The sequence below is a fragment of the Coregonus lavaretus genome (assembly GCF_964263955.1).
Source record: "Coregonus lavaretus genome assembly, chromosome: 4".
In the NCBI taxonomy this organism is placed as follows: Eukaryota; Metazoa; Chordata; class Actinopteri; order Salmoniformes; family Salmonidae; genus Coregonus; species Coregonus lavaretus.
This window is the reverse complement of record NC_139991.1, coordinates 36,751,713-36,774,953: the sequence shown is the minus strand read 5'-3', so window position 1 is coordinate 36,774,953 and position 23,241 is coordinate 36,751,713. Positions and strand designations below refer to the sequence as shown.

The 23,241-nt window shown below is 42.5% G+C and overlaps 2 protein-coding genes across 2 annotated transcripts in view; one reads left to right on the top strand and one right to left on the bottom strand.

Moving 5' to 3' along the window:
- Positions 1-2,717: 2,717 nt before the first annotated feature.
- Positions 2,718-8,973, bottom strand: LOC311127890 (uncharacterized protein). Its single transcript, XM_084159788.1, has 5 exons — positions 8,925-8,973; positions 4,512-4,618; positions 4,241-4,348; positions 3,944-4,128; positions 2,718-3,479 (listed from the first exon to the last, which is right to left on the bottom strand). The coding sequence occupies exons 2-5, from the start codon at positions 4,611-4,613 to the stop codon at positions 3,473-3,475; spliced, it is 402 nt and encodes a 133-aa protein (XP_084015914.1). The 5' UTR covers positions 4,614-4,618; positions 8,925-8,973; the 3' UTR covers positions 2,718-3,472.
- A 4,222-nt stretch (positions 8,974-13,195) lies between these two features.
- The window catches only part of setd9 (SET domain containing 9), a 29,212-nt gene continuing 19,166 nt past the window's right edge, over positions 13,196-23,241 (top strand). Inside the window, exons 1-2 of the mRNA XM_084160141.1 lie at positions 13,196-13,348; positions 14,827-15,020. Coding sequence (XP_084016267.1) covers positions 13,251-13,348; positions 14,827-15,020 — 292 coding nt within the window. The 5' untranslated portion in view covers positions 13,196-13,250. The remainder of the gene's footprint in view (positions 13,349-14,826; positions 15,021-23,241) is intronic.

Sequence of the window (23,241 nt, the reverse complement as noted above, 5' to 3'; positions counted from 1 at the left end):
CCCGTTCCTGCTTCCCGCACTAAGTTAGTGGTGTGTGTTCCCAGTCCGGCCCGACCCGTTCCTGCCCCTCGCACCAAGCCAGTGGTGCGCGTCGCCAGCCCGGCCCGGCCTGTTCCTGCCCCTCGCACCAAGCCTGTGGTGCGCGTCGCCAGCCCGGCCCGGCCTGTTCCTGCCCCTCGCACCAAGCCAGTGGTGCGCGTCGCCAGCCCGGTCCGGCCTGTTCCTGCCCCTCGCACCAAGCCTGTCGTGCGCGTCGCCAGCCCGGCCCGGCCTGTTCCTGCCCCTCGCACCAAGTCTGTGGTGCGCGTCGCCAGCCCGGTCCGACCTGTTCCTGCTCCCCGCACCAAGCCAGTGGTGCGCGTCGCCAGCCCGGTCCGGCCTGTTCCTGCTCCCCGCACCAAGCCTGTGGTGCGCGTCGTCAGCCCGGTCCGGCCTGTTGCTGCTCCCCGCACCAAGCCAGTGGTGCGCGTCGTCAGCCTGGTCCGGCCCGTTCCTGCCCCTCGCACCAAGCCAGTGGTGCGCGTCGCCAGCCCAGCCCGGCCCGTTCCTGCCCCTCGCACCAAGCCTGTGGTGCGCATCGCCAGCCCGGCACGGCCTATTCCAGCCCCTCGCACCAAGTCTGTGGTGCGCGTCGCCAGCCCGGTCCAGCCTGTTCCTGCTCCCCGCACCAAGCCAGTGGTGCGCTTCGCCAGCCCGGTCCGGCCTGTTCCTGCTCCCCGCACCAAGCCTGTGGTGCGCGTCGTCAGCCCGGTCCGGCCTGTTCCTGCTCCTCGCACCAAGTCAGTGGTGCGCGTCGTCAGCCCGGTCCGGCCCGTTCCTGCTCCCCGCACCAAGCCAGTGGTGCGCGTCGTCAGCCCGGTCCGGCCCGTCCCTGCTCCCCGCACCAAGCCAGTGGTGCGCGTCGCCAGCCCGGTCCGGCCGGTTCCTGCTCCCCGCACCAAGTCAGTGGTGCGCGTCGTCAGTCCGGCACAGCCCGTGCCTGTTCCACCGGTGCCTGGTCAGGTACCCGTCAGCTGCTCCACACCGGAGCCTAAGCAATCCGCTCCACCGATGTCCAGTCCAGCTCCAGCCAGCGGGGCCAGACCAGACCAGGGGCGCTACGGGGGGGTAGCTAGAGAGTGGTGGTCACGCCCAAATCTGCCTCCGAGGCGGAATGCCCACCCGGCCCCTCCCCTGTTGGGTTTAGTTGGCGCGGTCGCAGTCCGCGCCTTTGGGGGGGGGGGGGGTACTGTCACGCCCTGGCTCTGGGGACTCTTATATGTTGAGCCAGGGTGTTAGTTTCTATGTTTATGTTCTATGTTCATGGTCTAGTTCGTTGTATTTCTATGTTGGCCAGAGGCAGCTGATTCTCGTTGTCTCTGATTGGGAACCATACTTAGGCAGCCTGTTTGGCACTTGTCTTTTGTGGGATCTTGTTCCGGAGAGGTTTGTGTTTTGTTACCTTAGGACTTCACGTATCGTTTTGTTGTTTTGTTGTATTGTAATAGTACTCATTAAAAGATGTACGCATATCACGCTGCGCCTTGGTCCGTTGCTTACGACGATCGTGACAGTGTCAGTTTGCTTGTAAGTTTATTATGAAAGATCTCACCATGAACGCCTTAAAAACGTCTACATGACATCTACGTGTACATCATGCTTTCACATTGTGTACACGTGACACTTACGCATCATGTGTTAGTTTGTGCCTGTTTAGTTTATTATTAAAGATCTCACCATGAACGCCTTACAAACGTCTACATGATGTCTACATGTACATGATTTTGTAAAAAATATTTTTAATTGCCAGAGTAATCTAATCAATTTCGTTTGTCGATTTAGCTCAAATAAGCATATCACCTCGATACAAAAAATATTAGGCTAGTTGATTTGCAGCCAGCCACCATTACTGTGTAGATATGTCTATTTCTCAAATCAATACGGACACAAGGGCTTCTTTGTTGGAGGTAGCCCTATTCAGAAATAAGAGGTAGCCTAGGTCTCTAGTGGCGCGTTCAAAACAACACGGAACTCGGCAATCTCTGACTTCCGACTTCAGTGCGTTCAAGACAAAAAACGAGCTCAGACTGGGAAAAATAGTTTTGAATGGTCATCCAACTTGGAATTACAATTCAGAAACTCTGGCATCTTTCTCTGACCTGAAAATCACGATGTCATGATTTGACCTCGTTTTTTCCCCAGAGTTCCCAGTTTACCACAAGTTTACCGGTTTAACAGACACAATCACTGTCACCATGCAATCCTTAGGCTATACATTTCTGTAGAGATGTCTTATGGTTAAAAGCAGGGCTTGAATTGAGGGGGTATGTGAGGATATAGGCCTAACCCTTGTTATAGAGACAGGCAAAAAGCATATGCTACTGCTTGTTTGCTTAGCCTTAGAAAAAACAACGGTCCAGATTATACAAAGCGGTCTAGGCTATAACAATGATTAACTCCACAATTATTTCAGCATAGTCTACTTGCCTATCGAAGGTCTTGCTCAGCCTCAACATGGTTTCTTGGTAGACCTATAGGCTTATGAAAACATTAACTTCTTAAATGAAAAGCAAGTGTCACTATCACAGGAATATATGGTTGTTTAGAATATTAGTGGTAGGCTATGCCTACAGCAAAATGCCAAAAAGATTGAATCGTTATGGGTCAATCCATAGACCAAACAGCTTAACAGATAAACACATTTTTATTCAGGAGAATATCATTGAATCTGGCTGTTCATTTCAGTGCAGTTGCGTTCTTACGCATAACCTTAGCCTAAATGGAACCGAAAACATCCCAGCCTGTTTTGATCACAGTTCGTGATGAAGCCTGAACATTTCATATTTGTCATTGATTTAGCCCACAATCGCCAACAGATTTGATACACATGAAGACCTATATTTAATCTGGATTTGACAAACAATTGCCTGACTAGGATCCTTTGACTTTTCCCCACGTTAGATTTGTTCCCAATTAGGCTAAATGTAGTCCTATTCATTTAACATAGGCTAACCATTGTGATTCATGATATTTACTATCTTCTGCTTTTTATGAAAAATAGGCATCAGGGTAAAACAAAAACAAAATTGTTTCGATTTTTTTGGTACGTGTGTCAATTTACTTGGCAATCATAGACTGAAATACTGAATTCTGGTGTGTGGAATAGAGAGGAGGTGGGTGCTGTGTGGGTGGGAGGTTCTGCCTGTCACTTGTTCTCAACAGGCAGTCAGTCTCGGAAGGGGCACTTGAAGAGAGAGACTGCAAAGTCCAGGCATTGCTGCTCTCTTTGTTCTTAGTGTTTGCAACGCTAGTGTTTTTAGCTAATCTGTGTATCTCACATTATGTGCCCAGTATGATAGAGCAAAAAAACCTTCTTAGCAGATAATGACAACATGACAATAACAGTGGCTGTAGATTATGTAATGAAAAGTTGGAGGGTGGTTGGTAATGGAGGACATCAGATGGATCCATGTCTGGGTGTTAGGCAGAACCCCTAGGTCCTAGACAACAGGAGCAGAGTAAAGGGAACAGGGTAGGAGACAGAGACGTAAACAAGCAAACACACAGGTTAAAGGTTGATCAGGTATGTAAAAATAAAGTTCTTGAATGATTTAATTTAAATGTTTGATTAGACATGGAATAATGTTATTGGCAGACAGAAGATAAAGGATACCTGTCTATGATTTTTGTTATGTCAGTGGGGTTGATGAGGGACGTAAGGGTCCCTGGAAAAGATAAGAGATAGGTGAGTTGTGAGAGAAACTCAAGGGTGGTGTCATGACCATTGGAGTCATACACCTTAACAGTACCTACCTGGAAGCGGAGGTTACTTAACGTGACCCAGTGGTTAGCCTTGAGATGTACTATTTGGAGAAACCCCTGGGCCAGTGTTGACAGCATGGCGATGCCGCCCACCACGACGAGGCAAATGCAAATAGTTATCATCTGAGATTTTTATATTCACCTTAACGGATGGTGACCCCAGCTAGGAGCGAAAGAGCAGCAAGGTTTCCCAGGTCTCGCCTTCTCTTCGTCCTTCTTCCAAGCCAAGTCATTCGCCTGGATATCGTAGCACTTGGTCCCCTTCTTGATTCTGCTCCGGTAGCTCTCCTTCTGTTTCTCCTGTGCCTTGTCCATGTTCAGTCTCACCTTGATTGATAATAGAAATAAATGCAATTATATTTCATATTATTACAAATACATCTCTTACATATCTCTTGGAGGGCCAGAAAATAAATTAACAGTGGACAAAAAAATGTACCTGGTCAAAAACCTCCACATCCTTCTCAGCCCATGCCTGAAGGTGGTCCTCGAAGGCGTTCTGATCTGGTTCGACAACTTCCACCACATCAGGTGGAGTTTCAGTGATCTCAAAGTACGTTATACAAAAATAGACAAACACTAAGTCAATTAGAAATGTTTAATACTACAGTATATGCAATAATTGTATATACAATTGCATTGTTTACCTCAGGCGATAGGGTGAGTACTCTGGAGGCCTGGACGCTGCTGTTGTGTGCAAAGATAATTACCTTCAGGTTGTTTTCCCACCATTCCTGGTACCCATAAAGGGACTTGCCCATGGTAGTCTTGAGGGTCTGGTTGGTCCGTTCATCCAAATCTGGAGTCACCATACCATCTACACATTCACATTTTCTATAACTCACTGTACTATCAGTGTCAATTTCGAAAAAGTTCTAAATTACTGGAGGCCTATGAGAAACAATGCTACAACCATTACATTATTAACCACTAACATGTAAGCTGTAACATTGACTGAAACCAACTAGCCTAGAGCTAGCTAGCGCTTAGCCAAGCTACATTTGGTTAGCATCAAGCTAGCGAACTGTAAAACGCTATTCCTTTTACAAATATTAACACTTTAACACATTTTATAGTGACATCACATATTTACATAAACAGTGCCTTCGGAAAGTATTCAGACCCCTATACTTTTTCCACATTTTGTTACGTTATAGCCTTATTCTAAAATGGATTAAATAAATAAAAATCCTAAGCAATCTACACACAATACCCCATAATTACAAAGTGAAAACAGGTCTTTAGAAATTTTAGCAAATTTATAAAATAAAACATACAGAAATACATGTTTTAAACTGGTATTCAGACCCTTTGCTATGAGACTCGAAATTGAGCTCAGGTCCATCCTGTTTGCATTGATCATCCTTGAGGTGTTTCTACAACTTGATTGGAGTCCACCTGTGGTAAATTCAATTGATTAGACATGATTTGGAAAGGCACACACCTGTCTATATAAGGTCCCACAGTTGAGAGTGCATGTCAGAGCAAAAACCAAGCATGAGGCCGAAGGAATTGTCCGTAGAGCTCTGAGACAGGATTGTGTCGAGGCACAGATCTGGGGAAGGGATAAAACATTTCTGTAGCATTGAAGGTCCCCAAGAACACAGTGGCCTCCATTATTCTTAAATGGAAGAAGTTTGGAACCACCAAGACTCTTCCTAGAGCTGGCCGCCTGGCCAAACTGAGCAATCGGGGGAGAAGGGCCTTGGTCAGGGAGGTGACCAAGAACCCGATTGTCACTCTGACAGAGCTCTAGAGTTCCTCTGTGGAGATGGGAGAACCTTCCAGAAGGACAAACATCTCTGCAGCACCCCACCAATCAGGCCTTTATGGTAGAGTGGACGAAAGCCACTCCTCAGTAAAAGGCACATGACAGCCCGCTTGGAGTTTGCAAAAAGGAACCTAAAGACTCTCAGACCATGAGAAACAAGATTCTGTGGTCTGATGAAACCAAGATTGAACTCTTTGGCCTGAATGCCAAGTGTCACATTTGGAGGAAACCTGGCACCATCCCTACGGTGAAGCATGGTGGTGGCAGCATCATGCTGTGGGGGTGTTTTTCAGTGGCAGGGACTGGGAGACTAGTCAGGATCGAGGCAAAGATGAACAGAGCAAAGTACAGAGAGATCCTTGATGAAAACCTGCTCCAGAGCGCTCAGGACCTCAGACTGGCGCTCAGGTTCACCTTCCAACAGGACAATGACCCTAAGCATACAGCCAAGACAACGCAGGAGTGGCTTCGGGACAAGTCTCTGAATGTCCTTGAGTGGCCCAGCCAGAGCCCGGACTTGAACCCGATCGAACATCTCTGGAGAGACCTGAAAATAGCTGTGTAGCAACGCTCCCCATCCAACCTGACAGAGCTTGAGAGGATCTGCAGAGAAGAATGGGAGAAACTCCCCAAATACAGGTGTGCCAAGCTTGTAGCGTCATACCCAAGAAGACTCGAGGGTGTAATTGCTGCCAAAGGTGAATCAACAAAGTACTGAGTAAAGGGTCTGATTACTTATGTAAATGTGATATTTCTGTTTTTAATTTTTAATGTTTTTGCTTTGTCATTATGGGGTATTGTGTGTAGATTGATGAGGGGGAAAAAACAATGTAATCAATTTTAGAATAAGGCTGTAACGTAACAAAATGTGGAAAAAGTCAAGGGGTCTGAATACTTTCCGAAGGCACTGTATTACCTGAACTAAACTGAGCCTTTATTTATAGAAAATAAATCAAATAGGATCTAAAACGTTGTTGAAAAAAAGTACATAAAGTTCGGACGCCATCTTAATCCCTTTGCTTACATTATTAACATTACATTACATTAACTATTAGCAACCTCCATTACTTACAATGGGGAAAGTAACAACCAGTTTTTCACTCGGTTAAAACTCCCTTCAATTGCCTTCAAACATCACCTAACTCATTGACTATGTAGTTAACCATGTTACCTCAATATTTTGAGAGTCATATTGCACTTTTGCACATACCTGAATTAACAGGGTAAAATTATAAGACTGGGAAACATTAGTAGTTTTCAGTAGTAGGCATTCTCCAAGATTGAAGAAGAAACCGCCAAGACCTCACGATCTCACTAACGCTCTCCATTGACGTCACAGCTCCCCCTAGCGGCAGTAATCATATACATTACTTTAAATGCAAATACCTGGGAGGCCTAGAAAATGATACAAGGGATGGCTCCATAAAATAACAAATGAAACAAAACATCAAAAATGTGACCATATATATTTGTGTGTGTCACAGATACACATGGCATATGGTTGGGTACCACCCTGACATCTTTGCTCTGCTTGCCTCAATAAATGAATGCAAGAACAATAAACATTGGTAGCCAGGATTAGCTATTTGTATCTAGTCTCTTAATCAGAAATACTATGAAACATCCCCACTTTTAGCACACATTTGCAAGCAGACCTTCTATGCGTGCTGAGGCATGTGTGATCACTCAACATTGACAGAACCGACAAAAACAGACATGCTCACATGCAAACAAAAGGTAACATGTGTCTAACTTGCACTGTTATGCAATTATTATCTTAACTCCCCACCACCAACATTTTTTTGTTTTACAGAAACCACCTGCAACCAAAAAGGTTTCTCCTTTGGTGACAGCCAAAGAACCCTGCTGGAACACCTTTTTCGAAGAGTGTACTCAACAAGTTCAACCTGTTAAGTTTACACCACTTCATTCTGTACTCAAACATCTGCCTGGTTTTGAAGATAACATGCAACATAGCACCACCACCTTTGAAGGTTTTCGTCAACCTCTGCTCAGACTTAAATAGCAGTGTTCCAAGAACCTCCACCAGCGGGGAGTGTAGCATCCTCAAATGGACAAAAAGGAGACAGGAGGGCACCCCACACTAATTTTAGATCCCAAGGGTCTTTCTTTTCATACTGTATGCTCTCACTCTCATCACTATCTCCTTTGCCATCTTCCATTTATGGCATTTCAACATTGACACAGAGGGGCACATCACACTCATGTCTGTTCTTGGAACTCCATCCATACACACACACACTACTGTAGTGTTTAACAAGGCAAATTATGAATATATCCTATAGCACCACATGTGTATATTTTCATTTACAATTTAATGAATCCATTAAATAAATAATAATAGCACATCACGTTACGTTATTATTGTACACTAGCCTACTCCCCTCTCGACACAGTAAATAATATTGCCTACGTGCTTTCGACAATACGTTATCAACAAAAAGTAATTATTTTCAAATAAACCAAATTTTCCTTATCATCACAGTAGGCCTAAATATTTCCTAACGATATCGCAACTTAAATATAGCCAACTTACTCCTCAATCAGATCAAGGACATCTTGGTAATTATTTTCATAGTCTCTAAGGAAACTATCTGGGGCAGACACTCTCGAAAATCGCATACCGTGCCTGTCTCTCACTCTATGAATGGTCACTGCAATCCGGATTCCTTGGGACGTCCCTACCCTGAACCCTAAACTACCCTGAACCCTAAATTGACATGTAACGTCAGCTAATGCATTACATGTTTCATCCCCTCTCGACTGAAGTTCTGTCTGAAGTGAATGAACTAGCTAGCTAGTTGCTACCACAGTCAGTTCAGCTCTGGCTATCTGTCAGGTAGCAGTATCTAACAGCTGTTGTGTGTATGGAAATGTTTTGTAGCCGTTTTTTGTCCCGTTTCAACAGAAGTAAATTATCATGGCTAGTTTTCGCCAGTTGAAGTACCATTAGAGCTAGCTAAAAGTTGGCTAATGTTAGCTAGCTCACTGACTTTAGCTATTATTTTTGCCTCAATCACACTAGACCTGATCAAACGATGAAACCATCGGCCAAACAATTGAAGACCGATATTCTGACGTTTTTTGACAGCGCAATGTGAGTTTTTATTAGAGTCAGTATAGCAATGTAACATTTTACATTTTACATTTTAGTCATTTAGCAGACGCTCTTATGCAGAGTGACTTACAGTTAGTGAGTGCATACATTTTTCATTCGTAACGTTATTGATCTGTCAGTTTCCCTAGCAAATTCCCTACTTTTTTCAGACAGTATAAACAGCTCTACAGGCTTCACTGTTATGGTGCACCGCCTATGTTCATTATGTCTTACCAAGATCAGAGGGTGACAGGTGTCCCAGCAGGGTCAGACAGCCAGGGAAGACCAGTCTACGGAGCTCAGGTGAATTTTGCAGTACAGTGTATTATTACAACCAGTGAATGGATACAAAGTTCAATCTTGAGTTGATGGTCATTTAAATGATTGAACCATTGATATTCTTGGATAATATAATGTATAAATGTACACCAATGTAATTCTTTGTCATACCCCATATGAGCAGGATCAGATGGTGACAGGGGTCTCAGCAGGGTCAGGCAACCAGGGAAGACCAGTCTGTGATGGCGCTGAGGTGAACTTTTGCAGATGCAACGCTTTATTCTCTCTGTTCAACAAACACAGGACAAGCCAGACACTTCAAAGATTGAAACTATTTTAAGGCAGTCTGACAAACCTCTAAAGTTAATTTCCAAACTGTATCAAGGGTTGATAGAGGGTTTCCCTGATGACACAAAACATGTAAAACAAAAATGTGAGGAAGACCTGGGAGACACTATTGAATGATGAATGGATACAGATATGTTTGAATGCCTAGTCATGTTCATATAATCTCAGACATAAAGTACTGCAGTGAAGACTATCTATAGAACATAATATATGCCAGTGAAACTGAATATCTCAGAAATGTAATTCCTCTGCTAGAGGTGTAAAACACAAAAGGGGACATATTTGCATATGTTATGCTCTTGTGAAGGCTGGCTGAATTCTGGCAAAGAGTATGTTCTTTTATCTCAGCATGTCTACAGATTCTCCCTTCTCCCTGGTTTTGCTTGCTTGGAAGTGTTGATACTGGAGACTGATATAAGAAGAAACTGTGTAACCTAGCATTTATAGCGGCTAAGAAATGCACTGCCATTAATTGGAAGGTTAGTTATCCTCCCACAATGTCACAACGGATGGCTGAAATGTCAAGTTATGTATCACTAGATTTTATTTATTATAAGATTAAAGGTATACTGTGCAATTTTCACAAGGTCCAGATGCCTTGCATGGAATGCTGTACGACAAAAGGAGTCTGTATTGAAAACATGCCCACATCAGGGGAGATACCTATTTAGGAAATCCCTAGCTGCTGGGCTGCTCAGTCCTAGCCCTGGGGGTCTGCCGTACTGTTGGTTGTCACTCTGGCTTTGGCCTAACATATCTGAAACCAATAATAAAAGTACTACAGTACTATTAGGCCTATGATATGAATTACAGTGCCCTCCGTAATTATTGGGACAGTGAATCATATTTTCCTCTTTTGGCTCTATACTCCAAAAGTTTGGATTTTAAATCAAACAATGACTATGAAGCAAAAGTGCAGACTGTCAGCTTTAATTTGAGGGTATTTTCATCCATATCATCCATATCGGGTGAACTATTTAGAAATTACAACACTTCTTGTACATAGTCCCCCTATTTTAGGGGAGCAAAAGTATTGGGATAAATTCATTTGTATGTGTATAAAAGTAGTAAAAAGTTAAGTATTTGGGCCCACATTCATAGCACGCAATGACTACATCAAGCTTGTGACTACAAATTTATTGGATGCATTTGATGTTTGTTTTGGTTTTGTTTCAGATTATTTTGTGCCCAATAGAAATTAATGGTAAATGATTTATTGTGTCACTTTTATTGTAAATAAAAATAGAATATGTTTCTAAACACTTCTACATTAATGTGGACACTACCATGATAATGGATAATCCTGAATGAATCGTGAATAATATGAGTGACAAAGTTACAGACGCACAAATATCATACCCCCAAGATACATTACAATAACAGGAGAGGTTAGCATGTTTTTTGTTTTTTTTGGGGGGGGGTATGATATTTGTGCATCTATAACGTTCTCACTCATCATTATTCACGATTCATTCAGGATTATCATGGTAGCATCCACGTTCATGTAGAAGTGTTTAGAAACATATTCTATTCTTATTTACAATTAAAGTAACCCAAAATGACCCCAAAAGGGTCATATTAAATTGTGTAGAAATGCAGGAAATTAGTTTTAGATGCCCAAAAAAATAATGAGGGAGGACCCCCAGACCCCCCACCAGGTTATTACTCCTGAGTGGCGCAGTGGTCTAAGGCACTGCATCGCAGTGCTAACTGTGCCACTAGAGATCCTGGTTCGAATCCAGGCTCTGTCGCAGCCGGCCGCGACCGGGAGACTCATGGGCGGCGCACAATTGGCCCAGCGTCGTCCAGGGTAGGGGAGGGAATGGCTGGCAGGGATGTAGCTCAGTTGATAGAGCATGGTGTTTGCAACGCCAGGGTTGTGGGTTCGATTCCCACGGGGGGCCAGTATAAAAAATAATAATATATGTATTCACTAACTGTAAGTCGCTCTGGATAAGAGCGTCTGCTAAATGACTTAAATGTTATTGTCTTGTTTTGTATGCTTTGTACAAAATAATAAAATGCAGGACGACAGGATCTTTATAAACGTAGCTCTTTATTAACTAGCTATAACAGGCATGTTCATGTGTCTCCGGCCATGATCATCTTTAGAATGACCTCACCACCTGGGTGGTCTTAACCAATCATAGCGCAGTATGATATGATGGTAGAATGCATCCAATTACAATTCAGTATGCTGAAACATATGAATATTACAGTTATGTCCCCCACACTTTTAAAACCAAAGTTGCGCCCCTGGTTATTTATAAAGCCCTTTTTACATCAGGAGTTGTCATTAAGTGCTTATACAGATACATGGCCTAAACCCCCCAAGAGCAAGCAAAGCATAGTGGCTAGGAAAAACTGCATAGAAAGGCAGGAGCCTAGGCCCTAGGGGAAACCCTAGAGAGGTGTGGCCATTCCTCTTCTGGCTGTGCCTGGTTACGATTTAAGAATTAAGGCCATATTTTTGTTCAAGATGTTTAAACTCTCAGAGATGACAGAATTTGATTTTGAGCATGTTAACACTTCACAGTTTCGGTAAAACTTTATGTAGAAGTCATTTGGTTAATTTGACAATCTTTTCATCATAACAGTGGATTTCTGGTAGGAGTCATATTATATATTGATGGATTTTATTGTTGACCTTGTCATTGAATAGAATTACAATACAATACAGAGCCCAGCAGTTCCCATTCTAAAATGGTTTGCTGCCAGATTCTATAAGAGCAGATTATTGAGCCAAAAACGATTTTATTGTCATCCTATGATTATAATAAGGAAATATAGATTTACTGGTAAATGAAAAAGACGTCGTCCAGGGTAGGGGAGGGAATGGCCGGCACGGATGTAGCTCAGTTGGCTGCGCATGGCATTTGCAACGCCAGGGTTGTGGGTTCGATTCCCACAGGGGGCCAGTATAAAAAAATACAATGTATGCACTCACTAACTGTAAATCGAGCGTCTGCTAAATGACGTAAATGTAAAAACCTGTATAGTCTGTTTGGTGTCTAATAATAAGCCTACAAAAGTAATTATAATAAGCCATATTAACAAAACACCATTTTATTGTCATCATATGATTGCCAAACAGACGTCATAATGAGTTAAAAGTGACATGAAAAGAACTTTTATTTCAATTTAGTTTATAAGATAGGTGTTTGTTATTTGTGTTTCGTTAATATTCAACTGACACAGTATGATTCTATCAATATTAGATCGCGCCTTTTTAGCTCTCCCAGTCTTGTTTCACACGATAACTTCGTCCCCAGTCGCTCGTACCCAGTCTGGCCGGTAGTGACACACGGTCGGTAACACCGCTCAATCAAAACCGTAACCAATCACAGAGAAATCATCCAGCGCCTGATTCTCCCATGATTCTCCCATCAGTGCTCCCTATCATCCCATTTCTCTCGACACGCCCATTAAAAGAGTCAGTCCAGCGATGCAGCTACATACACTTGGTTGAGGCTGGCGGTGAATGCAGCATAACGGCAGATTTTTCCACCTTGCGCATGACTTTAATAAGTCCAAGGTTAATATTGGACAGTTAGAAAAGAGTACACAACAATTTGGCAGTGAAGGTCTTCAGAAATTTACATATATATACAGTGTATATGCTATTGTTGCATATAGCCTACAGTCATGGCTTCTGCTATAATGACAATACCTTCCATTTCTAAACACTGTATGCGTTTTCAATGTTTTTGGGCTACAAATTAACTTAATTGTTCTACTAGGCTTGAGTAAATTCTACTTCTTCCTGTAGGCCTATAAGCTATTTGCACAACGTGTTATTTAAATTTTCCCTTGACCTATTTTACTGCCGAAGTAGCGCTGTTTCTCCCTTCTTTCAGCAGATGGCGGTCGCGTTTTTTTCCAAGCACCTTGACTGACGGGGAGAACCAACATGTCAGCCTCCATGTCCAGATTATGTTCAGAATTGTAATGAAAAGAATTCAAGACAAATGGAAGTCTTACAGACACCGATTCGTTCCGTGGATTGCATTGAATCTTCGAAAAAATGAGAGGTAATTCTGCGGTCTCTGAATTACGTGTACAATGTCAATGGTGTTAGGTCTGAAGAAATTGATTGAGAAAGGTGCACAATTCAGTGCAATTGTGTAGGCCTATGCCAATATATAATGGTAACAATTTAGTTAACTACAGTAATTTAGTTCATGTAATTAATGTACTTGCTAAAGGCAAGACCACTCTAGATTTCTTACATATTCTGCTATATGCAGAAATCACTCCGCCATTTCCTGGTTGCTAAAATTCGAATAGTTTGCCTAATTTTAGTTTGTGACAAAACAAGCAAGTACAGTGTAGAGAATCATTATACCATCTAAACCGCTGTGAAATATATTTTCAATAACCAAAAATATTATATTTTCAGCTGTTTGAAGCTGGTATACAAAAACAAAAACAAAACTGAAGAACGGGAAGCATAGAAATAGCGCACATAGAACAGATCTACCGCTTCTTAGACTTGCATTCAACGAGAAAGACAGATCTATAACTCACATTTCTATGTGAATTTGGTCAGGTCGCCCAAAAAGTTACATATTGTATTTTTAAGCTATAAGACCATATAGATATAATAGAGGACTTTTCTGTGTATCTTGCCCATTATGGCATCTGTGACCTCATGGGCAACGCCATTGAGGCCATCTCCATTTTGAAGTAGACAATTTTCTTCTCTACTACTTAAATGAGTTGGTATACAAACTGAAGGTGTGCATACTGCCACCTGGAGTGTGTTGTTTCAACAGGTATAAAGCCAAGGTTGGCGAATTAGTGCCACCTCCAGTTATGGAATGTTTGTTCAAGAGTATAAGTCATTGGCTGATCCCTCCTGATGACATGGATGGAATCATGTGATCCTTCCTTAATCCATAGGAAGTCCCACCCAGTTGACTACTTCAAAATGTCCCTGCAAAAACAGGTTTTATCCATCTACAGTCCTCTATCATTCTCTATGTATAATACCAATTTTTAAATGTTCAAGCTAGCCTAACTGTCTGTTCTTTTAAAACCTTTATAAATTATAACTATTAAATTAGCATAAATGTGCATAAAATAACCCACCAACAATAACTCTTGACGGTTCAAGCTAGACACCAAACCAAGATGTTCAGGCTATCCTATCCAATCAATCAATCTTTCCATCTTCCTACTTTTTCCAACTATAATCAGTCACTACCACTACTACTGCATTCACTACCACTACTATTACTTATTTCACAACCATTAATACTTTAAGACAAGCTAGCAAGCACATATTTTCTTTAGGATATGTACTTTTCTAGTTTCATTATAAAGTTTACTTTGCATAATCTGCTGCTTTATGTTGGCTATCCCCTTGATTATTAGGGCTTGCATTTTTGTCCTCTAGCAGGCAAGCACCTCTGCTGCATCCAGCCAGTTAGTGCATGCATATTTATTTTTGCCTCAAAGTACATGAACAGCTGATTTGCAATGGCCTATGCTGTCCTTTTTTCCACAGAACTATTCGCCAGGTCACAGAGCGCTCAAAAGACAGGCTGGTCTCGGATGAGGTGGTGTCGGAAACACTACTACACCTTTTTAGGGCACTGCTCAGAAATGACGTTGCACAGCAGGGAGAGGTGTTGCGTCTGCTTCCCGCCTCGACTCAAACCCGCTACCTCAGCCCAGAGACCACTGAGGGACCAGACATAGGTTGTGTTTTGTTTCTGCCTTTTGTTGGGGAATGGAATCATGGGTGGGAAAGACATGGAAGCACAGCATTCGTTAAACCGGCTCCTAGGCACAGGGTGTGCAGGCTTTTGTTTCAGCCCAGCACTAACGCAGCTAATTTAATGACTTAGGGGCTTGATGAGTAGTCGATGAATTGAATTAAGCGTGTTGGTGTTCTATCTACCAGAGATAAGAATCAGAGATAAGAATCAGACCTAGGTCAAATGCATACAGTATCATATACTTTTAAATACTTACTTACATCTGCTTGATCGAGACTATTCCATTGGTTCCATTATACAGAGGAAACTAAATCAAACACAGCTCAACTATTTGGAGTGATTCCTCACGAAACCCAGACAAAAGATGACCATGATTTGGGGGATTTTCATGAAATTTAATCTATAGAATGGTCCATTGGAGGAAGAATTGTTGACATACAGTGCATTCGGAAAGTATTCAGACTCCTTGACTTTTTCCACATTTTGTTACGTTACAGCCTTATTCTAAAATTGATTAAATCGTTTTTTCCCCCTCATCAACCTACACACAATACCCCATAATGACAAAGCAAAAAATATGTTTTTGCAAAAGTATTCAGACCCTTTACTCAGTACTTTGTTGAAGCACATTTTGGCAGTGATTACAGCCTTGAGTCTTCTTGGGTATGATGCTACAAGCTTGGCACACCTGTATTTGGGGAGTTTCTCCCATTCTTCTCTGCAGATCCTCTCAAGCTCTGTCAGATTGGAAGGGGAGCATCGCTGCACAGCTATCTATTTTCAGGTCTCTCCAGAGATGTTAGATCGGGTTCAAGTCCAGGCTCTGGTTGGGCCACTTAAGGACATTCAGAGACTTGTCCCGAAGCCACTCCTACGTTGTCTCGGCTGTGGCTGTTGTCCTGTTGGAAGGTGAACCTTCACCCCAGTCTGAGGTCCTGAGCGCTTTGGAGCAGGTTTTCATCAAGGATCTCTTTTACTTTGCTCCGTTCATTTTTCCGTAGATCCTGACTAGTCTCCCAATCCCTGCCGCGGAAAGACAACCCCACAGCATGATGCTGCCACCACCTTGCTTCACCGTAGAGATGGTGCCAGGTTTCCTCCAGACGTGACACTTGAAATTCAGGCCAAAGAGTTCAATCTTGGTTTCATCAGACCAGAGAATCTTGTATTTGTATTTATTATCAAATCAAATCAAATGTATTGGTCACATACACATGGTTAGCAGATGTTATTGCGAGTGTAGCGAAATGCTTGTGCTTCAAGTTCTGACAGTGCAGCAATATCTAGCAAGTAATATCGAACAGTTCCACAACAAAAACCTAATACACACAAATCTAAGTAAAGGAATGGAATAATAATATATAAATATATGGATGAGCAATGTCATTATCAGAGTGGCATAGGCTAAGATGCAATAGATAGTATATAATACAGTAAATACACATGAGATGGGTAATGCAAGATATGTAAACATGATTAAAGTGGCATTATTAAAGTGGCCAGTGATGCACCTGTACTGACCTCGCCTTCTGGATGATAGCGGGGTGAACAAGCAGTGGCTCAGGTGGTAATTGTCCTTGTTTATCTTTTTGGCCTTCCTTTGACATCGGGTGCTGTAGGTGTCCTGGAGGGCAGGTAGTTTGCCCCCGGTGATGCGTTGTGCAGACCGCACCACCCTCTCATAAGTTTTTTTTTTTTTTTTAAGCAGCAGACTATGATCGATAATGTCAAAAGCCACACTGAAGTCTTAAGAGAACAGCTCCCACAATCTTTTTATCATCAATTTCTCTCAGCCAATCATCAGTCATTTGTGTAAGTGCTGTGCTTGTTGAATGTCCTTCCCTATAAGCGTGCTGAAAGTCTGTTGTCAATTTGTTTACTGTAAAGTAGCATTGTCTCTGGTCAAACACCATTTTTTCCAAACCTTTACTAATGGTTAGTAACAGGCTGATTGGTCGGCTATTTGAGCCAGTAAAGGGGGCTTTACTATTCTTTGGTAGCGGAATGACTTTTGCTTCCCTCCAGGCCTGAGGGCACACACTTTCTAGTAGGCTTAAATTTAAGATATGGCAAATAGAAGTGGCAATATCATCCGCTATTATCCTCAGTAGTTTTCCATCCAAGTTGTCAGACCCCGGTGGCTTGTCATTGTTGATAGACAACAATAATTTTTTCACCTCTTCCACACTCACTTTACGGAATTCAAATGTACAATTCTTGTCTTTCATAATTTGGTCAGACATGCTTGTTTCTCATGGTCTGAGAGTCCATTAGGTGCCTTTTGGCAACCTCTAAGCGGGCTGTCGTGCTTTTTACTGAGGAGTGGCTTCTATCTGGCCACTCTACCATAAAGTCCTGATTGGTGGAGTGCTGCAGAGATGGTTGTCCTTCTGTAAAGGTTCTCCCATCTCCACAGAGCAACTCTGGAGCTCTGTCAGAGTGACCATTGGGTTCTTGGTCACCTCCCTGACCAAGGCCCTTCTCCCCCGATTACTCAGTTTGGCCGGGAGGCCAGCTCTAGGAAGAGTCTTGGTGGTTTCAAACTTCTTCCATTTAAGAATGACGGAGGCCACTGTGTTCTTGGGGACCTTCAATGCTGCAGAATTATTTTGGTACCCTTCCCCAGATCTGTGCCTCGACACAAGTCTCGGACAATTCCTTCGACCTCATGGCTTGGTTTTTGCTCTTACATGCACTGTCAACTGTGGGAGCTTATATAGACAGGTGTGTGGCTTTCCAAATCATGTCCAATCAATTTAATTTACCACAGGTGGACTCCAATCAAGTTGTAGAAACATCTCAAGGATGATCAATGGAAACAGGATGAACCTGAGCTCAATTTCGAGTCTCATAGCAAAGGGTCTGAATACTTATGTAAATAAGGTATTTCTGTTTTTTATTTTTAATACATTTCTAAACATTTCTAAAAACCTGTTTTCGCTTTGTCATTATGGGGTATTGTTTGTAGATTGATGGGGGGGAAAAGTATTTAATACATTTTAGAATAAGGCTGTTATGTAACAAAATGTGGAAAAAGTAATACATACAGTTCCAGTCAAAAGTTTAGACACACCTACTCATTCAAGGGTTTTTCTTTATTTTTACTATTTTCTACATTGTAGAATAATAGTGAAGACATCAAAACTTTGAAATAACATATATGGAATTATGTAGTAACCAAAGAAGTGTTAAACAAATCAAAATATATTTTAGATTCTTCAAAGTAGCCACCTTTTGCCTTGATGACAGCTTTGTACACTCTTGGCATTCTCACAACACAGCTTCATGAGGAATGCTTTTCCAACAGTCCTGAAGGTGTTCCCACATATGCTGAGCACTTTTTGGCTGCTTTTCTTTCACTCTGCAGTCCAACTCATCCCAAACCATCTCAATTGGTTTGAGGTCTGGTGATTGTGGAGGTCAGGTCATCTGATGCAGCACTTCATCACTCTCCTTCTTGGTCAAATAACCCTTACACAGCCTAGAAGTGTGTTGGGTCATTGTCCTGTTGAAAAACAAATGATAGTCATACTAAGCTGCTAATGACTGGAACGAACTGCAAAAATCTCTGAAGCTGGAGACTCTTATCTCCCTCACTAACTTTAAGCATCAGTTGTCAGAGCAGCTTACCGATCACTGCACCTGTACACAGCCCATCTGTAATTAGCCCACGCAACTACCTCATCCCCATATTGTTATTTATTTTGCTCATTTGCACCCCAGTATCTCTATTTGCACATCATATTCTGCACATCTATCATTCCAGTGTTAATACTAAATTGTAATTATTGTGCACTATGGCCTATTTATTGCCTTACCTCCATAACTTACTACATTTGCACACACTGTATATAGATTTTCTATTGTATTATTGACTGTATGTTTTGTTTATCCCATGTGTAACTCTGTGTTGTTGTTTTTATCGCACTGCTTTGCTTTATCTTGGCCAGGTCGCAGTTGTAAATGAGAACTTGTTCTCAACTGGCCTACCTGGTTAAATAAAGGTGAGAAAAAAAACGCAAACCAGATGGGATGGCGTATCGCTGCAGAATGCTGTGGTAGCCATGCTGGTTAAGAGTGCCTTGAATTCTAAATAAATCACAGACAGTGTCACCAGCAAAGCACCCCCACACCATCGGTGGGAACCACACATGCAGAGATCATCCGTTCACCTACTCTGCGTCTCACAAAGACACGGCGGTTGGAACCAAAAGACAGATTTCCACCGGTCTAATGTCCATTGCTTGTGTTTCTTGGCCCAAGCAAGTCTCGTCTTCTTATTGGTGTCCTTTAGTAATTTATTTGCAGCAGTTCGACCATGAAGGCTTGATTCACACAGTCTCCTCTGAAGAGTTGATGTTGAGATGTTTCTGTTACTTGAACTCTGAAGCATTTATTTGGGCTGCAATTTCTGAGGCTGATAACGCTAATGAACTTATCCTCTGCAGCAGAGAGCCAGTTTCATCATAGTGCTTGATGGTTTTTGCGACTGCACTTGAAGAAACCTTAAAAGTTATTGTAATTTTCCGGATTGACTGACCTTCATGTCTTAAAGTAAAGATGGACTGTCGTTTCTCTTTGCTTATTTGAGCTGTTCTTGCCATAATATGGACTTGGTATTTTACCAAATAAGGCTATGTTCTGTATACCACCCCTACCATGTCACAACAAAAATGATTGGCTCAAACGCATTAAGAAGGAAAGAAATTCCACAAATTAACTTTTAAGAAGGCACACCTGTTAATTGAAATCAATTCCAGGTGACTATCTCATGAAGCTGGTTGAGAGAATGCCAAGAGTGTGCAAAGCTGTCATCAAGGCAAAGGGTGGCTACTTTGAAGAATCTCAAATATAAAATATATTTTGATTTGTTTAACACTTTCTTTGGTTACTACATGATTCCATATGTGTTATTTCATAGTTTTTATGTCTTCACTAGTATTCTACAATGTAGAAAATAGTAATAAAAATAAAGAAAGACCCTTGAATGAGTAGGTGTGTCCAAACTTTTGACTGGTACTGGAAGTATTCAGACCCTTTGCTATGAGACTGGAAATTGAGCTCAGGTGCATCCTGTTTCCATTGATTATCCCTGAGATGTTTCTACAACTTGATTGGAGTCCACCTGTGGTAAATTCAGTGCATTGGACATCATTTGGAAAGGCACACAACTGTCTATATAAGGTCCCACAGTTGACAGTGCATGTCAGACCAAAAACCAAGCCATGAGGTTGAAGGAATTGTCCGTAGAGCTCTGAGACAGGATTGTGTCAAGGCACAGATCTGGGGAAGGGTACCAAAACATTTCTGCAGCATTGAAGGTCCCCAAGAACACAGTGGCCTCCATAATTCTTAAATGGAAGATGTTTGAAACCACCAAGTCTCTTTCTAGAGCTGGCCGCCCGGCCAAACTGAGCTATCGGGGAGAAGGGCCTTGGTCAGGGAGGTGACCAAGAACCTGATGGTCAATCTGAAAGAGCTCCAGTGTTCCCCTGTGGAGACGGGAGATCCTTCCAGAAGGACAACCATCTCTGCAGCACTCCACCAATCAGGCTTTCATGTCTCCTGAGTGGCGCAGTGGTCTAAGGCACTGCATCGCAGTGCTAACTGTGCCACTAGAGATCCTGGTTCGAATCCAGGCTCTGTCGCAGCCGGCCGCGACCGGGAGACTCATGGGCGGCGCACAATTGGCCCAGCGTCGTCCAGGGTAGGGGAGGGAATGGCCGGCAGGGATGTAGCTCAGTTGATAGAGCATGGTGTTTGCAATGGCAGGGTTGTGGGTTCGATTCGCACGGGGGGCCAGTATAAAAAAATATGTATTCACTAACTGTAAGTCGCTCTGGATAAGAGCGTCTGCTAAATGACTAAAATGTAAAATGTAAATGTAAATGTAAAGTGGCCAGACGGAAGCCACTTCTCAGTAAAAGGCACATGACAGCCCGCTTGGAGTTTGCCAAAAGGCACCTAAAGGACTCTCAGACCATGAGAAACAAGATTCTCTGGTCTGATGAAACCAAGATTGAACTCTTTGGCCTGAATGCCAAGCGTCACGTCTGGAGGAAACCTGCCACCATCCCTACGGTGAAGCATGGTGGTGGCAGCATCATGCTGTGGGGATGTTTTTCAGGGACTGGGAGAAACTCCCCAAATACAGGTGTGCCAAGCTTGTAGTGTCATACCCAAGAAGACTTGAGGCTGTAATCACTGCCAAAGGTGCTTGAACAAAGTGCTGAGTAAAGGGTCTGAATACTTATGTAAATGTGATATTTCCGATTTTTTATTTTTAATAAATTAGCAAAAATGTCAAAATAAAACTGTTTTTGCTTTGTCATTATGGGGTATTGTATGTAAATTGATGATGGAGAAAAAAAACAATTTAATCCATTTTAGAATAAGACTAACATAACAAAATGTGGAAAAAGTCAAGGGGTCTGAATACTTTCCGAATGCACTGTATGTAAAAGGATAATTGAGAAACAATTACTCAAATTTGGCATATTTATGAAATGTTGCCTTACCCAGGCTTCCTTTAAGACTACATAATGTTTTGTCAGCAGGTGTTACAAAGCAAACATTGGTGTCATATGAAGCTTTACCGCTTGCTCTGTTATATGAGTAGTATTTTGATTTCCCTCACCCCAAAAAAAAAAAAATCTGAATATTGAAAATATACACATTTTGATCTGGCAATTTTTGTCATTTAAAATAAATAAATTATATATACAGTGAGGGAAAAAAGTATTTGATCCCCTGCTGATTTTGTACGTTTGCCCACTAACAAAGAAATTATCAGTCTATAATTTTAATGGTAGGTTTATTTGAACAGTGAGAGACAGAATAACAACAAAAAAATCCAGAAAAAACGCATGTCAAAAATGTTATAAATTGATTTGCATTTTAATGAGGGAAATAAGTATTTGACCCCCTCTCAATCATAAAGATTTCTGGCTCCCAGGTGTCTTTTATACAGGTAACGAGCTGAGATTAGGAGCACACTCTTAAAGGGAGTGCTCCTAATCTCAGCTTGTTACCTGTATAAAAGACACCTGTCCACAGAAGCAATCAATCAATCAGATTCCAAGCTCTCCACCATGGCCAAGACCAAAGAGCTCTCCAAGGATGTTAGGGACAAGATTGTAGACCTACACAAGGCTGGAATGGGCTACAAGACCATCGCCAAGCAGCTTGGTGAGAAGGTGACAACAGTTGGTGCGATTATTAGCAAATGGAAGAAACACAAAAGAACTGTCAATCTCCCTCGGCCTGGGGCTCCATGCAAGATCTCACCTCGTGGAGTTGCAATGATCATGAGAACGGTGAGGAATCAGCCCTGAACTACACAGGAGGATCTTGTCAATGATCTCAAGGCAGCTGGGACCATAGTCTCCAAGAAAACAATTGGTAACACACTACGCCGTGAAGGACTGAAATCCTGCAGCGCCCGCAAGGTCCCCCTGCTCAAGAAAGCACATATACAGGCCCGTCTGAAGTTTGCCAATGAACATCTGAATGATTCAGAGGAGAACTGGGTGAAAGTGTTGTGGTCAGATGAGACCAAAATCGAGCTCTTTGGCATCAACTCAATTCGCCGTGTTTGGAGGAGGAGGAATGCTGCCTATGACCCCAAGAACACCATCCCCACCATCAAACATGGAGGTGGAAACATTATGCTTTGGGGGTGTTTTTCTGCTAAGGGGACAGGACAACTTCACCGCATCAAAGGGACGATGGACGGGGCCATGCATCGTCAAATCTTGGGTGAGAACCTCCTTCTCTCAGCCAGGGCATTGAAAATGGGTTGTGGATGAGTATTCCAGCATGACAATGACCCAAAACACACGGCCAAGGCAACAAAGGAGTGGCTCAAGAAGAAGCACATTAAGGTCCTGGAATGGCCTAGCCAGTCTCCAGACCTTAATCCCATAGAAAATCTGTGGAGGGAGCTGAAGGTTCGAGTTCCCAAATGTCAGCCTTGAAACCTTAATGACTTGGAGAATATCTGCAAAGAGGAGTGGGACAAAATCCCTCCTGAGATGTGTGCAAACCTGGTGGCCAACTACAAGAAACGTCTGACCTCTGTGATTGCCAACAAGAGTTTTGCCACCAAGTACTTAGTCATGTTTTGCAGAGGGGTCAAATACTTACAGTGGGGAAAAAAAGTATTTAGTCAGCCACCAATTGTGCAAGTTCTCCCACTTAAA

Bases quoted from the DNA above. Each gene is read 5' to 3' on its own strand.
- LOC311127890 (XM_084159788.1), bottom strand. From the start codon at position 4,613: ATGGTGACTCCAGATTTGGATGAACGGACCAACCAGACCCTCAAGACT. The intron at 4,349-4,511 runs GTAATTATCTTT...ACGTACTTTGAG, and splicing joins GGTGGGAAAACAACCTGAAG to ATCACTGAAACTCCACCTGA. The intron at 4,129-4,240 runs GTACATTTTTTT...TTATCAATCAAG, and splicing joins ATGTGGAGGTTTTTGACCAG to GTGAGACTGAACATGGACAA.